The 14,671-nt window shown below is 38.3% G+C and overlaps 1 protein-coding gene across 2 annotated transcripts; it reads left to right on the top strand.

Annotated features, from left to right (window-relative positions):
• Nucleotides 1-86: 86 nt before the first annotated feature.
• LOC110044930 (rho GTPase-activating protein 44-like) lies at nucleotides 87-14,247 on the top strand. 2 transcript variants are annotated; one of them, XM_089289137.1, is made up of 19 exons: nucleotides 87-429; nucleotides 612-651; nucleotides 1,986-2,087; nucleotides 3,301-3,378; nucleotides 4,831-4,907; nucleotides 6,024-6,135; nucleotides 6,420-6,496; nucleotides 6,973-7,093; nucleotides 7,775-7,843; nucleotides 7,941-8,022; nucleotides 8,594-8,721; nucleotides 9,112-9,159; nucleotides 9,276-9,339; nucleotides 9,621-9,702; nucleotides 9,972-10,052; nucleotides 10,722-10,838; nucleotides 10,951-11,033; nucleotides 11,921-12,104; nucleotides 12,410-14,247. In XM_089289137.1, exons 1-19 carry the CDS (start codon nucleotides 377-379, stop codon nucleotides 12,669-12,671), a joined length of 1,860 nt encoding a protein of 619 aa, XP_089145263.1. In that variant the 5' UTR covers nucleotides 87-376; the 3' UTR covers nucleotides 12,672-14,247. The 2 variants fall into 2 exon arrangements, with proteins under 2 accessions (XP_089145263.1, XP_089145264.1); XM_089289138.1 differs by lacking the exon at nucleotides 3,301-3,378 and having other exon boundaries at nucleotides 89-429.
• Nucleotides 14,248-14,671: the final 424 nt, after the last annotated feature.

Genomic DNA, 14,671 nt, shown 5'->3' with positions numbered 1-14,671 from the left:
CCGGGGTCTTCTGGGCTCGGATTACAAAAATGTGACGTATTTCCGGGGCAGTTGTTCGAGCGACAGGAAACGAGAATGTTTTGGAGAGCAAAAAGGGTGAAAAAGATAAAGTGTGGAAGTATAAGGCAACGTTACTTTTTGTGATAAGAATTTTCTCGAGATCTAGAATCGGTTATGATTTTTTTGATGTTAAACTGGCCCTCCTACTGGTAAAACCTATGAAACAGGCATGCCGCTGACCCAAACGTACGCACGCCCACTTTGTAAATACCAATATGGCGGAAATTTCGTGAAACGTCTGAGAGAAAGAGTACTTGATACTCTTCTTTGAAGGTTTTTGATAGGTTGGGACCAAGCGATAATCACTCATTTGATAATGAAGAAACAGTTTTATCGCGTGAAGCAGCTGGCCGATCAGAGAGTTGGAAGGTAATAAACAATAGCACTTCATAAACACAGAACATGCTGAACGGAAGTCAAGCTTTTGATCTCAATTTGTATATTATTGATGCGGCTGTAACGTTTTGCCCTGGGCAGCTGAATCCATTCTAACATTGTACGTGGCGGTCAGCATATTATAAGTATTGTGTATTATTTTTTTCATTTACTAGAGCGGAGAAGACCGAGATTTTAACAGAAGATCTTCAGCATGTGAGTAATGTGGTGTTTGCCTTTGTTTCTAAGATCTGCTTCATAGAAAATGTGCTTTAAAATCGAAATTGCATTGAGAGGAATATTTTGGTTTCGTGCAATAGTTTTGAAAACAGCTTGGAGACATTCAGTCAAATTTTGAGGTACATTTAAACTTGAAATGTAAACCATCCTGCATTTCAAGCCACAAATATTCATTTTTTGGAATAATTTTCCCATCATGGTTATTGATCCCACTGCCCCTAAGGAATAAGTAATAATATTGTGTGGTTTTAGAAAATATCCCACCCCAAGGAAGGTTTATTAGAAATTCCAAAGAGGAGGGGAGGGGGATTCGAAGGGTGGTCTCAAAAGGAAAGGTCCCCTATGTAAGGAAATGTATGAACCAAAATTGGAATTTCTAAAGGGGTTGGGGTTCAAACCAAAACAACTTGTTTTAGAGAGGCATGGATATTTTCTGGAATGACACCCTGGGGGTGGGACTCAGGGAAGCTTGTCATCCAACTTAGGGATATAAATCAAGGATTCTGTTCTCACCTAGCTAGGTTGCTGATGATGAAACATCACTATTTTTAGCTGTCAAAGTATCATTTAGGGTGGGCTCGAAGAGATCAATAGAATAATGAATTAAAGAAACTTTCTTATTTCCGTTTTTAAGCTCGAGTTTTTGGGGTAGAAGGTATTGGAGTGTTTTATAGCAAATTATACAGTAGCAGGAAATAGGTTCTCCAAGGCTGGTATTAAATGAGATCCCAGCTTAGAAAAAAGATCATGGAAATGCAGGCTTCACCTCTATAATAACTTGTTTGATCTCCAACAGTACAAGGTTGATTATTAAATGGGGAAACTGTAGGGAAATTTGATTCTGTTGTTCCAGAAATCAACCTAACCCACCCTGCCCACTGAAGGCCTTTAGGCTCAAATTTCCCACCTGTTGTGACTGAAAATTTCAGTTTAGCTTCATGCATAATTCCTTTAAAATTTTGACCTTCCGTGAGCTGTTTATAGCAAATGTTAAGGCAGAATAAACTGTTGCATGGGGAGTGTTCTTTATCTTATAGAGAAAGTGCAATCTCTGTTCAGGTCACTGTTTAATCTCCGTCTTAGCAGGGCCCAAGACTATTCTTAACACTGTGGCATGGATGCTAGTAACATCAGATTTTACGACCCTAAAATTTTTTTTTACAGTGAGATGATCCGCTAGTCTGGTTTTGGTACTGTATTTATGTTGCATACCTCAATACTACCTGCTCTTGAGATTTCTGTACTATCCTATCAATGTTTAATGTCTCAGGATTAGCCTTAAATATTTTATTTGATATGACTGTTTGCAGGTTGAGAAAACAGTGGATAAGATCAAGCATGCATGCCAAACAACAAACAAGAGATTAGCTGCTTCCATGCAGGGTACTGGAATGGATTTAGACAAGAGACTGGTGAGGACAACAGTGTGACAATATTAACCATTCATTTGAATCAATGTTTATATTTGAAAGGACAAAATCCAGTCAATATGCAAATACAAACATTGGGATCCATCCTACCATAGTGCTGGAGGGTTGACAGAAATACATGTACCGTAAACTTCCAAAAGTAACGACCCCCTGAAAGTGATATCAAAAAGTTGTGCCTGCTAATAAATCCCGAAAGTACATGTAGCAAGCCCCAGAAAGTAGCGACCCCTCTGAAAGAAGCAAGCCCACCCCTCCCTCCACCAAAAATTGTGAGACTAAGTTTTTGTGATATAATATATTTTTCCAATCAATAGTCTTGTGAAAGTTACATATGGTAACTTGATTTAAATCACTCCACAACAGGGGAAGGTATTACTTATGCCACGAATTGTTGTGAAATGTCAACTTGTGCTTCATCAGTTAATGTTCAACCGAGGTAAAACAAAAACTGCAGAATTTTTCATCAAGGAACAGGAATATACATGTACTAACAGAAACATTATTTAAATTAAAATTGAAAACTCGACAATTGCACTGAGATATTGTTACAGCAGACTAACAAAGCAGTGCGTCATGAAGTAGAGACAGTTTGCAGTATCTGACAAGCTTTCCTGCAGACCACTGAAGAGCCCACCCTTGTGGCAGCAACATAGATTTAAACTGGAACAAGAATTTAATTTGATATTTAAAGAATTGTTCTTAGAATTTCTGTTCTTTATTCCATAAAAAGAGCTCATTCATCCTAACTTAAAATAGCGTTTTTTGCTCTCTAAACCCCCCAAAAGTAACAAGCCCCAAAGGATGCCAATTCCGAAAGTAACAAGGGTCGTTGCTTTCGGAAGTTTACGGTATGTTGGCAACCAGGCCACATTCTCGCATTAAAAATACCTACCTGAATGTGACCGCACAATAATTTAAGGTGTGCAATGATTCTTTCTAAGTGAAATATAATGATCTCAGTTAAATGCAAAGGATAAAAAAATGTTCATGAAAAGTGGGTATCGTAGTTTCTGGCCAGTACCCTTTCTCATTCAACCATCTCCCACAAAAAAAGATCAAAATAAATTGAACTCTTTTGTGTACAACATTATTACTAAGGCATTATATTCATAGAGTGGTAATGTAATCACTTATTGTACAGCGTGTAATTACTTAGTGGCACATAGTTCACTTGGAGTATTGCTATCTGTTGTAGGCTGTAGTATTCCTCAAGTCATTACGTGGGTCAGATGATATTGCTATGCTGTGGCCTCAGATGAGATCTGAACTAATGGTAATCATCTACCATTATGATATCTATTAGATCACATTCCTTCCTACTAGACAAGTCTGAATATAACAGTGTCAGGGTCTAGTCCTGTTCTCTACGTTACATTTTTCCATTCCATTTTTCCATTCACCTTTTTCTTTAACTGATGGCAATTCTTTGCATATTCAATTATGAATAAACCAAAATGTGCAACCTTAAAAACAGTGTAACTCAAGGAACCATTTGCGTGAACCATTGAATAGTTATGTTTCTAACGGATCAGCTTTCGATGGTTTTTTAACGTTTAATATTAATGATAAACACATACATGTACTGACTGATAGGCATATTTTACAATCACATTATCAATCCCTTACTCTTCGTCTGTTGTCCACAGCATAGCAAGTATCTAGGATACAGTCATTTTATGTTATGTGTTTGCATGTTTCCATACTGGTTATTCAAATTCTCATGTTACAGCATAACTCAGTGATGTAACTGCTCTTGTTGTACCGTTCACGTTGTTAGATTACAGTAAATAAAATAATTTTCAAGTGGTGAAAAGTGTGCAAAGAAAACCAGTTTTCACACTTGCTCTTTGGGCAAGCTGCACTATATGTATTAGCATGATAGACCTCCTCACTAACCCCCGGAATATATCTCACTTATTTGTTACTTAACATTTCTTGCCCATCGGCAAGCTAAGGACAGAGTCTGCTAGCCTGACTGAGAAATCCACTGGCCCAGGGCCATTGAACATGACTTTCTGTATGCACTGGGTGGATGTGTTAGTTTGAGATTGATATTTAAACATTTAATGGACAGTCATGTAATATCATCAGTGAGACATGGATAACCTGCAGTCACACTAATTTTTGTCATGCTGTCATTAATTTTGTTCTTTGCCTCTTTGAAAGGGAAATGACACAAGAGAAATTATGGGCAGTGATAAGCACTGTTGTTGGTGAAATTAAATTAAATATTGACAAGCTTGCACAGAGTCGAGTGAAGGACTGTTTTAACTTGTTCAAATCATGCCAGATAATTTCATGTGTCTGGTCACTTTCCTTATCAGTTGATTCTTTTTATTTAATACAATCTCATGTCTATTCCCTGTGAGCAGTTGGTTTCTACTCTACAAATGAGAGAGATTTCTCTCTTGCTCACGGCATAGCATTAGATGCAGAAAAACCTATAATTATATACTGTGCAGGTTGTTAAACTTGTGATCGCAGACTTTCCCCCCACATTAGGTGATGCTACTCAAAACAGTTACCAGTGCATTGACATTAGTTATGGTAATCCCAGTGTTCAGAAAAAAGACCCACCCCCCCCCCCCACCTCCTCCTCCTCTTACTTTAACATGAAAACAACAGCATCAACAATATTATTAGAAATTGATCACTGAATACAGCTTTCTTCACTAGTAATAAGTACTTTTCACTAAAATATTATTTTTATTATCTCTGTTTTTAGAGAAAACTCCACCAGACGGCTTTAGCACAAAGCATGTTGGAATCAGGTCAACAGTTAGGAAATGGATCACTTCTGGGGTAAGATACATCATCAGACATTCTTACATCATATTCGACCTCATTAGTCTCATTTCTTTGATTTGAATAGAGAAAATATTCTTGTTTAAAGCAGAAGGTCACTCGAAAAAATGTATATTTTTTTCTCAACGCTAATAAAAACCTTGCACCAAGTTTAGCCACTCAACGAAGTTTCAAGCTCTACAATGCAGGTTTTCCTTATGAAATTTGTCTTCAAAGAAGCCCAAAATTTGACATAGTTGCCACCATTTTGAACGGTACTCAGAGCCAGGCCATGTTTTCATGATATCATTCTATCTGAGAGATTTTGTCCAAATGGCTTCCGATAAGCCCTTTAACTACTACTCTGGGTTATGGATGTTCTTGAGCCGTATCATTTTGAGCCAAACATGCTCCAAACTCTCTGAAAATGACAGCAGTGAAGATAGTGAAGAGGATAATCACTTGGAAAAAAGACATTCTGTTGGCCTTGTGAAGGATGCAAAGACAGTTGCAAAGTCAGTTGTAAGGGTTTTCTCATTGCCGCCAATTTCGAGTCAGACGGAATGAAGTCACATAACACGGCTTGGCTGCCAAGTACAGTTCAAAATGGCAGCCTCTGGGATGCTTCTTTTGAGACAAATTTCATCAGGATAGCAGGTATTTCAGAGGCTGAATCTTTGGTGAGTGACAAAGCTGAGTGTTGACTTGCTATAGGCGAAGGAAAAAAAGTAAGCTTTTTGAAGTGACCTTCTTCTTTAAGATGTAACTGGTACTTGCCAATTGGCACTATTCAATAAACCAATTGTTTTGTTTACAAGTAACTATGTTTGGTAACAGCTTTAGAAGCTGGATCTTGGTAGAGGATTGAAAGGCTGGAAATGGTTTAGGAAAAAATAATATTTACAGCTACATGTAAATATTTGGTCTTGAAAAGGTTTGAGTTTTGTCCTCGCATTTTTGCGTCAAATTGTCAAAATAAATTTGAATAAACCTGTACGTATCTAAACACAGACTACTGACAGCATAGGTGATACATATGGTCTGTAATTGGTTTTAATGATCACATGCATATCTTCTCATAATTTGAGCACAATAACATGTTCAGTATCTAAGTGCTATGTTTTCTTCTTCTAGGGAAGTGATGCAAAAAGCAGGGGATGTCCAGTCATCATTGGCCAGAGAACTGGCAGAATACGAAATGCAAGTAGAAAATGATGTTTTGGCACCAATGACATCTCTTCTTGAGGTGATACTATACTATTGTGCAACTATCTCAATTACCTATAACTTGTAAATAGTTTGTGTCATTTGCCTTGTTTTACATTCAGTAACTTTCTTCGTGGCTCTCTTCAAAGGTTACATGTATGTTTAGATCTAGTAGATGTACATTTTACACAGACACCATGGACCTTTATATATTTTGTAATGTTATTGAACTTAATAGTCTAGTTTATCTCTCCCCTGGACAATTTACACCCATTTTCTTCCTGGTCAATTCTTATTCAGTCTGTGCATTTGGTTGTTTTACAGAATGATGTCCCAAATATCACCCAAACAAAGAAGAAACTGACAAAGACCAGACTTGACATGGATACTGTTAAATCAAGGTACAATTAAATTTGCAATATTTTGTCAAGCCTCTTCCTTTTCTTAAAAAAACAACTCAATCCATAAAAATGGTATTTCCTCAAATAAAATAACTGCGTAACTGGGCTCGGCTCTCTTTGAACTAAATATTGTATAATATTGTATAATTAGGGAATACATTGCAATGTCAATTTCCTTGAATTTTCAATTTACTCTTGTTACATCTAGACATACATGTAAAGCATTTACTTACTCTAGCTATCATATTTCCAACGGTTGTATGTACAGTTCTGCTTTATCAACTCATTTAAATAATATACATGTACGTGTAGGTAGTTTATGAATGTCACATGTGCCTTAAAGTGTTGGTTATGTACATATTTGCTACTGAGTAATACATTCATATGGTACTGATTAAAACTTATGGGTCTCCTTTTGTTAAAGAAATTCTTGTGTGTTACCATTAAAAATGTCTAACAGGTATGTGTATTTTTAGATGGCTTGCAGCTGTCAAGGTCTCTCATGGAGCAAATAAAGACTTTCATGTTGCTGCAGCAAAGGCAGATACCCTCAAAGAGGAATACGAGGAAGAAACTGCTAAATTTGAAGCATGTCAAGTGAGCACTGAGTTCTACACACACCTGATGGACTCAATTCTTTCCCATGCACTTGAAACAATGACATCTGAGATTTAAATAAAATAAGTAAAAAAATAAGTCAGCTTAGCAATGCTGTGCTAATTTTGGGACACTGAAATATGCTAAGTAAACAAATATTGTAAATCCCAGTCAGCTGGTAGGATGATGAGCAGTTGGCCATTTTACAAGACATGGAGTAGTTAAATCTGGGACCACCCCACACATATTCATCCTGTGGTAGAGAGGAGGACTTAAGGCCGGGGAGTCTTCTGATTTTAAATCCAATGCCCTAACCATTAGGCCACATTGTTTCCAAATTTCCATTGTTCGCATCTGTACAGAGATCCATGAGGTGTCCATGATGGGTGGTTGTTTGGTTTCAAAATTAAACACACACCCTACAGAGCAGGGACATCATCAGAGTGGAATTTTTCAAGTCAAATCTCGCATGTCTTGCACGTGGGGAAATAATGAAGCATGCAAAGTGAGATCTTCGTTCACCCAGTTGCAGGCTATATCAAGGGTTGCACTTTGCAAAATTGTGATGACTATGCTCTGAAGACCCCCACTGTGACTGAATCTTTAGCTACATGTACAGGTCAAATTGTGTAAAAATTGGGCATTGACGTATTTTAAGACTGAGGCTTTTTGTTCCTTCAGGATACTCTGACTACGGAGCTTTTGAAGTTTGTTGCAAGAGAAGGAGAATACTCCAACTGGATTATCAAGGTGACTGTTCCAAACTTTTCTCCTGTGTGCACTGGAGGTTATAAAGCCAAAACAGTAATAGTATTTGCAGGCTGATTCTAAGTTATTTCTTTTTCAGTTTATTGAAGCTCAGTTGGAATATCACAAGAAAGCAGTGACTGTTCTTGACAACATCTTGCCCACCCTTAAGCAACTTTTGGGTAAGCTGAGGCTTTTTTGTCCTCAAATTGTTGTCATTATTGTGTTTACAACTGTTAAGTAAGGCGTGTTCTGGGTAGTAATCTGGTAACAGATCATTACCATTGATATGAAAATTGACTTCAGACTGGATCCTGTTTTCTAGTTACAGTCATTTCCTTTTTCTAAGTTTGCATTGTCAGCACCATGTGGGTGTCATAGTAGGGCTGACATTATTAACTGACAAGTGGCTTGTCAGTAATAATATCGTAATGAAGATAACCAGGAACTCTGAAAAGACAAAAGGACAACACCAGAGGAGCTAGCCAAGGACATCTTGAAATCATGACTGTCAATTTTGAATGTGTAGCAAGCTTTCTGTAGTCTTGGCCTAATAACACGTCTGCTAGTTAACATTATTGTTGTCTTTATCAAAATAGATTCCACAAATCTTAAAGTAAACCCAGGCAGCAGAAATTTTGGCTACCCTCATAGACTTGCATTGCATGCAAAGGCCCCTGGCTAATAGCTCTTTACACAGAATGCATGTGTATGATATTATTACTGATAATGATCTTTATATTATTTCGTTAGATGAATCAGAGCTTCAACCTGTTTATGGCTGCCCACTGGAGGACCACCTAAGAATTCAGGAAAGAGACATTGCGTTTGTGATTGAAGAATGTGCTACGTTTCTGTACAGAGAAGCCATGGACATTCAAGTAAGTCTGATTTCTTTTCAAGTCAGTTTGCTCTAACATGTAATAACATTTAGATCATTTAAACAACTTAGACTGCTTAGGAAAATGCAGGATTGTCTCTTGTCACACCATTCTTAATTTTTCAACCTAGTAAATTCTGATGAATAGTACTGCAGAAGCAGATAATCCACTTGGTCAGGTGAGGGGACAGAGGACCCCACTCTGCCATATAGTACCATAAGAACTAACAGAGTTTAAGGTTTAAGTCAAAACTCGGTGTCAAGTCACCCTGGTACCAGATTACGGCTAGCTTGTGTTCAGAATCTCCAATGTTTTGTTTTTGTGTCAGAAAAAGGAACTGCATGAAAAAAGAAAACAAGAAAACTTTTTTGTGTTTTTATTTTCTATTAGGGTTTATTTCGACTGGCTGGTAGTGCTATCAAGATTAGAAAACTTACGGTAAGCTATAGAAGTAAACCACACTTTCTCTTTGATTAACTTGCTACAAAATTTAATGCTAAACAAAGTTTTTGTGTTGCTGAAGCAGTATGTTTATGTCTGTTGTTTAATTGCAGGCTGAATTTGATGCTGGCTTAGTTGACTTATCAGAGTTTGACAATGATGTTCATGTTGTGACAGGTGTGTTGCCCATGGTAGGGATTTATAGATTGCAGTCCAATTTGTTTGATTAAAATGTGCTTTTTTTTTTTTTAATCTAACTCTGATCTTATAGGTGGTACCAGTTTCAGGACAGATGTTCGGGGATCTGAGTTCTACCAAATTGATAGTGAATGAAATGTTTTGCTCTGTGTGAATTAATGTCTCCAAACTATTTTTGCCACAACAACAACAAAGTTTTAATTTATGGCTTTGCTTTATTGGACTTGGAGCTGTCTTTATTGTGCAATTTTTCTTCACAGGAGCACTAAAGCAGTATCTTAGAGAGCTTCCAGAACCTCTTATGACTTCTAAACTCTACAATGAATGGATACAGGCTTCAGCGTAAGAATCTATAGTTTAATTGCAATGTTGCTAATGTTTAGCTCTCCACACCCATGGTGCTCATCAAGATCTATGCATGCACTATGGGAACATAATAGTAGACCTAACCTTCTGCACGCATTGCGAGCCTATGATGTTATTGGTTCACGTACATGACTGTAAATGTTAGATGTATGCCCAATTACTGTAATACTTTATATAGAAGTTGTTAGCTTAATTGCAGTTCATGTGTTGCTGAAGTTTCAATAATTAACATCTCTGATTCACAGTATACAAGATAATGGAACAAAGTTACAAGCCTATTGGACTATTGTAGAAAAGATGCCTCCATTGTACAAAGCCAATCTCAGGTTAGAATTGAGTATCATCAGATCTTGTCCAAATGTCAATTACTGCATTGTAAGATGCGTTATTTACAAACATGACCCACTGTCAGGCGTGTTCTTAAGCTTACTGCCATCACTTTAGATTTGGGGCTAGTAGATCCAGTTTTTTCCTTTGGGCTCACAAGCTGCTTGGCCCTTACCCTTTATGTCTTTTTTGTTGTTGTTGTTGTTTTAGTTTTAGTTTTTCCTTAGTCGACCTACAGGACTAAGTTTCATGCCTCCCTCTAATTCACGCACCACGCATCGATGTTTCCAGCAAAAAGTGAGACTGTCTTGAGTGACATAGTAATCCACCGTAGGAAAAAGATGGTGGCTGTACATTTTACCACAATACCTTGCGAACCTAACACAGCCTATGAGGCACAAAGAAAGCCAAATTTTTACAGTATTTGTCCCTGTACTAAGGACATTGTGTAGCCTAGGTTTGAAGATTTTATAACTTTTCTGTACATTTTTATGAATGTTGTTAAGGTTTTCGTTCGCTGAGAACTATGGGTAAATGTACCACTCACCATCCTTTTTCCTACGGAGGATTGTACAAGGTGCACTTTTCTGAAAGTGTGACAACAAGATTGTCAATAGCCATCTAATTTGGGTTTCTCTGTCCTGTTTTTTTTTTTTTTTTTTTTTCAGATATCTCATAACTTTTCTAGGGAAGCTCTCTGAAAATAGTGAAGTAAATAAAATGAGTGCAAGCAATATTGCTATTGTTATAGCGCCCAACATCATTTGGTCGCCAGAGGATGAAGGGTAAGTTCTTGTACTGTGTCAGCCACAGGGTTGTGTGATCGATAATGAGTCTGAAACTGATGCAAACCCAGACTAACTCAGAGTAAGAGTTCTACTCTGTCTTTCTTTTCAGTGGGGTAAATGTCCAACACACCGGTGTCCAATCGTCCATTGTCGAGGCATTGATTCAGCATTACCAGTGGTTCTTTCCTGGAGGTAGGTGGTGTTCATATTGGGTTACAGTGTAGCCACTTGCTGAGACATCGCGACATTTACTTGCATGTAGAGAAAAAAGGAACGGGCCAGTCACCATTTAGCCCATTTAGCTTCTAGACTGAAGCTAAACCCAACACTCGCGAGCGCACTGAGCGATCGTTTGCCAAGAAAGATCTTTACAGCAGGCTGTGTTGCGTCAATTTAGGTTTCCGTTTAGTTGTATTAACATCTGCGTGTAACTTTCCCACAAAAAATAGGTTGGGTAAACACACTTCTTCTCGCACACTCAACAACAACAACAACAACAACAACAACAACAACAACAACGAGCTTTACTTCCTTTATTCGGTCAAATTTTCATTACACTCCTTTCTTTCCCGTTCGAAAGGCGTCCGAGACTGGACCCGAAACATTCCATACTGATGCCGTAACTCTGTACAGATCCGTTCAAGGCGGTTTCTGATTGACTGTTTCTCGGTTTTGAATTTTCCCGCGCAATTGACAACCAATCAGAAATCTCCGTAGAGCTACGTCATCAGTATGGAATTTTCCGGGTCCAATCTCCGACGTCTTTGTGACCTACGATCATACAAATTACCCTCCCTCCCTACATATCATCCCGGGGAAGGAGGACGTTCTTTGTTTTTCCTTCTCCCCCTCCAAAAAAAAAATGACACCTGATCGCAGGCTAAATGAATGGTCGTTAATTTCTCTGGAGCTTACAAGGAAAAAATGCAGCGCGGAAAGAGAAGCGTCTGTCCTGTTTAGTAGCAAGAGCAGTTTGTATTAAGACAAGGCTTATTTGAAGCAGGTACGTTGAGTCAAAGAAATAAGGTAAAGTGATTTAATCTTATTCTTCATATGTTGGTGTTTTTTTTTTTTGGTAGAAATTGACTTCACACGTAAAACAGCTTCAGGGACGAATGGTGTGAATCAGACCATGACTGACAAGAGTTCTCAAGTTAAAAAGGCTTCTGGGGAGTACAAGAGTGTTACTGGGGACTTCTTAGAGGAAGTAGTCAGTCTCATCAATTTGAAGGGTACCGACGGCTGCCCCCAGCCTGCAGACAAGTAAGTAACTAAATCACGAAAACTGCAGAGTTAAATTTAAGGCATTTATTTGACTGTCAGACAGACAGGCAGACATTCATTTGACTGTCAGGCAGACAGACAGACAGACAGACATTTATTTGACTGTCAGACAGATAGACAGACAAGGTGGACGGGCAGTATGACTGACCGACCCGACCGACTGACCGACATGGGCAAACTGCCTAAGAGGCAGGCGCATAAGCGCGTGACCAGTAAAAAGATAGCACTTTTGTTTAAAGGTGGTAAACCTTCATTAATTAAGTTTGTCCTGTCTGGAATTTTAGCTCCGAGGAATCAGATGCAACTAAACCAGCAATAATTAATGTGGAGCAAACCCCTGCGTTAACAGCCAACACTCCTCCAGCAAAGAAAAAGAACGCTCCTGCAGCCTTGGTGAAATTCATGGGCTCCTCCAGTCCTGGACATGCTTCCACTGCTCCACCACTACCCGGTCCCAAGGCTACCGCGACGTCTGTTGGACCGCCGAGACCTGTGAACGCGCCTCCGCCTCCTCCAGCGAAACCTGTTAAAAAAGAAAACAAATAATCGTCTCTTTTTCGGAAATGTTATTTTACAGCGATGCAGATGACTAAACAAACCAAAAAGCACCCATTAGCTCTGAGAGAAAGCATCCAGGACGATGTTTGGCTGTTTGAGGTTTATATATGACTTATATTTCTAGCCTATGAATGTCTCTGATCGCGTTGTGTTGCGTTGTCAATGCCTGTGTCAAGACTATGAGCCACGAGAGGGAAATTATATCAAAAGTGTGAATGCAGTTTCACCCCAGATGTTTCAGAGAGTTAAACTGGCTTTCTAGCGTCAAAACAAGTGCTCTCGTGAGCCACTGAGCCAGGCTACTGGAAGTTTCCGAAGCGGAGAGCCGTGAATAGTCCTTTAAAGACCTTTGTCAATAGTGCTACATTTTTGGTTCTTGTTGATAGGAAAAGTATCCCTTAGCCCGCAGTTCATATTTTTTACCCATTTCTTATTAGTAATAAATCGTGATTCACATGCAATTTCCTCTTACTGAATGCCGTTGATGAGAATAAGAAAACAGATCAGGAGGGGGCAAGCTGTATTTTATATTTGAATCATTTTCTTCTCAGTCAACTGTATCGTCAGAGATATAAGGCAAGTAAGAGAAATTTGTATGTTGACATCCGTTTAAGGGACATGCATTACACTTGCTTGGTCTTAATAATTTTAAAAAATCATCCTCCAATTTTATTCTTTTTAGTGCTAACAACTACATTTTAAAATGGCACATTGCTGTCGCAAAGTTAATAGTCTTAATAAATTCCAGGTTATATTTAGAATTCAGTTATAAACAGATGTCAGTTGCCTTATGACGAATGCGGAAAGTTGATTAAAAGTAATTTTATATTTGCTTTGTTTTGCTGACCAATCAGAGCATATGTACTGTTTTCTTTTTCAGCCAGTCAGAAGCGAAGATCCGTGGTTTTGTTAACGCGCGTTTTCCTGCGCTTGGTGCTGTTTACATGCCTTGGTTTTGATTTTTGATTGGTTCACTCGATGATTAACTATTGCTCTGATTGGCCAGAATGAGATTATTTTCATTCTTGTCTGCAGTAGGAAAGCACTTAGTTATCTCTTTTACTTTACCTAGACAGCTATGCAAGCAGGCGCTCTTTTCCTTTTTAATTCTCTTCTGAGAAAAGAAAAATGGCATGTGTTATTTGAAGATTAAAAAGTATCATATCTCATTTCTTTTTTAGGAATTTTCAGTTGTAAATTCAACGAAGAGTCTTGAACAGGATAGTTTAGTTTGTGTTTGATATGAGATATATATTTTATATTTTTGAACTGAATTATGTACTATCAACGAATTATAATAATTAACTAAATCAACAGAATATCCTGGCAAAATGAAATAGTAGGTTTACAATAACATAATTTGGAATAAAAATCAACTTTCAAAATAAGAAAGATTTACTAGACGAGTTTTTGCGTTAAGAAAGGAACTTGTCATACATTGCAATTGCAAGGAAGCGAGAATCGTTTACGTTGTTCCTAATGATATACAAGAAAATAGTGTATAGCCTTTAAAATTGCTACGTTTTAGCTTTAAAATAACATGAAATAAATTACAGACTACAAATGTTTTGTCGTTCAGATATCTAGTGCGCTTATGACGGATTTAAGGGAAGGTACCCGGGTCCTTTTCAGCAAAACAGTGAGGCCCGAGGGGCCAACGCCCTCTACTTTTTTTCAATCAGATATGTATTAAATCCGGGCCATCGCCTTTCCAGACTACTTTAGGCGAAAGGCAATGTAGATCGGTCACTTTGTTTGCTGGGCTCGGTGTTGCCTTCAATATAAGGCACGATCACTTAATGTTTTGCGTTCCCTGCCCTTTCAGCCATGAAATCTCTTCAGTGTGGGGGCAAATAAAAGGGTACCCCATTTCGGAGGAGGCCTCGTAATCCCGGGGGAACATTCAGTGTTGCGTTTTATGGGCCCGGGGTGGTGCCTTTTCCATAGCCTCAATTTTGGTGCGAAAGGACGCTGGACTGTGAGCTGTC

Source organism: Orbicella faveolata, unplaced genomic scaffold (assembly GCF_042242905.1).
Source record: "Orbicella faveolata isolate gen_17 unplaced genomic scaffold, um_ofav_v1 contig_2, whole genome shotgun sequence".
NCBI lineage: Eukaryota > Metazoa > Cnidaria > Anthozoa > Scleractinia > Merulinidae > Orbicella > Orbicella faveolata.
The sequence above is the reverse complement of the archived record's forward strand: the minus strand, read 5'-3'. Positions and strand labels throughout refer to the sequence as shown.

Coding starts and splice junctions, on each gene's coding strand:
- LOC110044930 (XM_089289137.1), top strand. CDS start 377: ATGAAGAAACAGTTTTATCGCGTGAAGCAGCTGGCCGATCAGAGAGTT. Junction 3,379..4,830: donor AGATGAGATCTGAACTAATG/GTAATCATCTAC, acceptor CTCTGTTTTTAG/AGAAAACTCCACCAGACGGC. Junction 12,105..12,409: donor TGCCCCCAGCCTGCAGACAA/GTAAGTAACTAA, acceptor CTGGAATTTTAG/CTCCGAGGAATCAGATGCAA.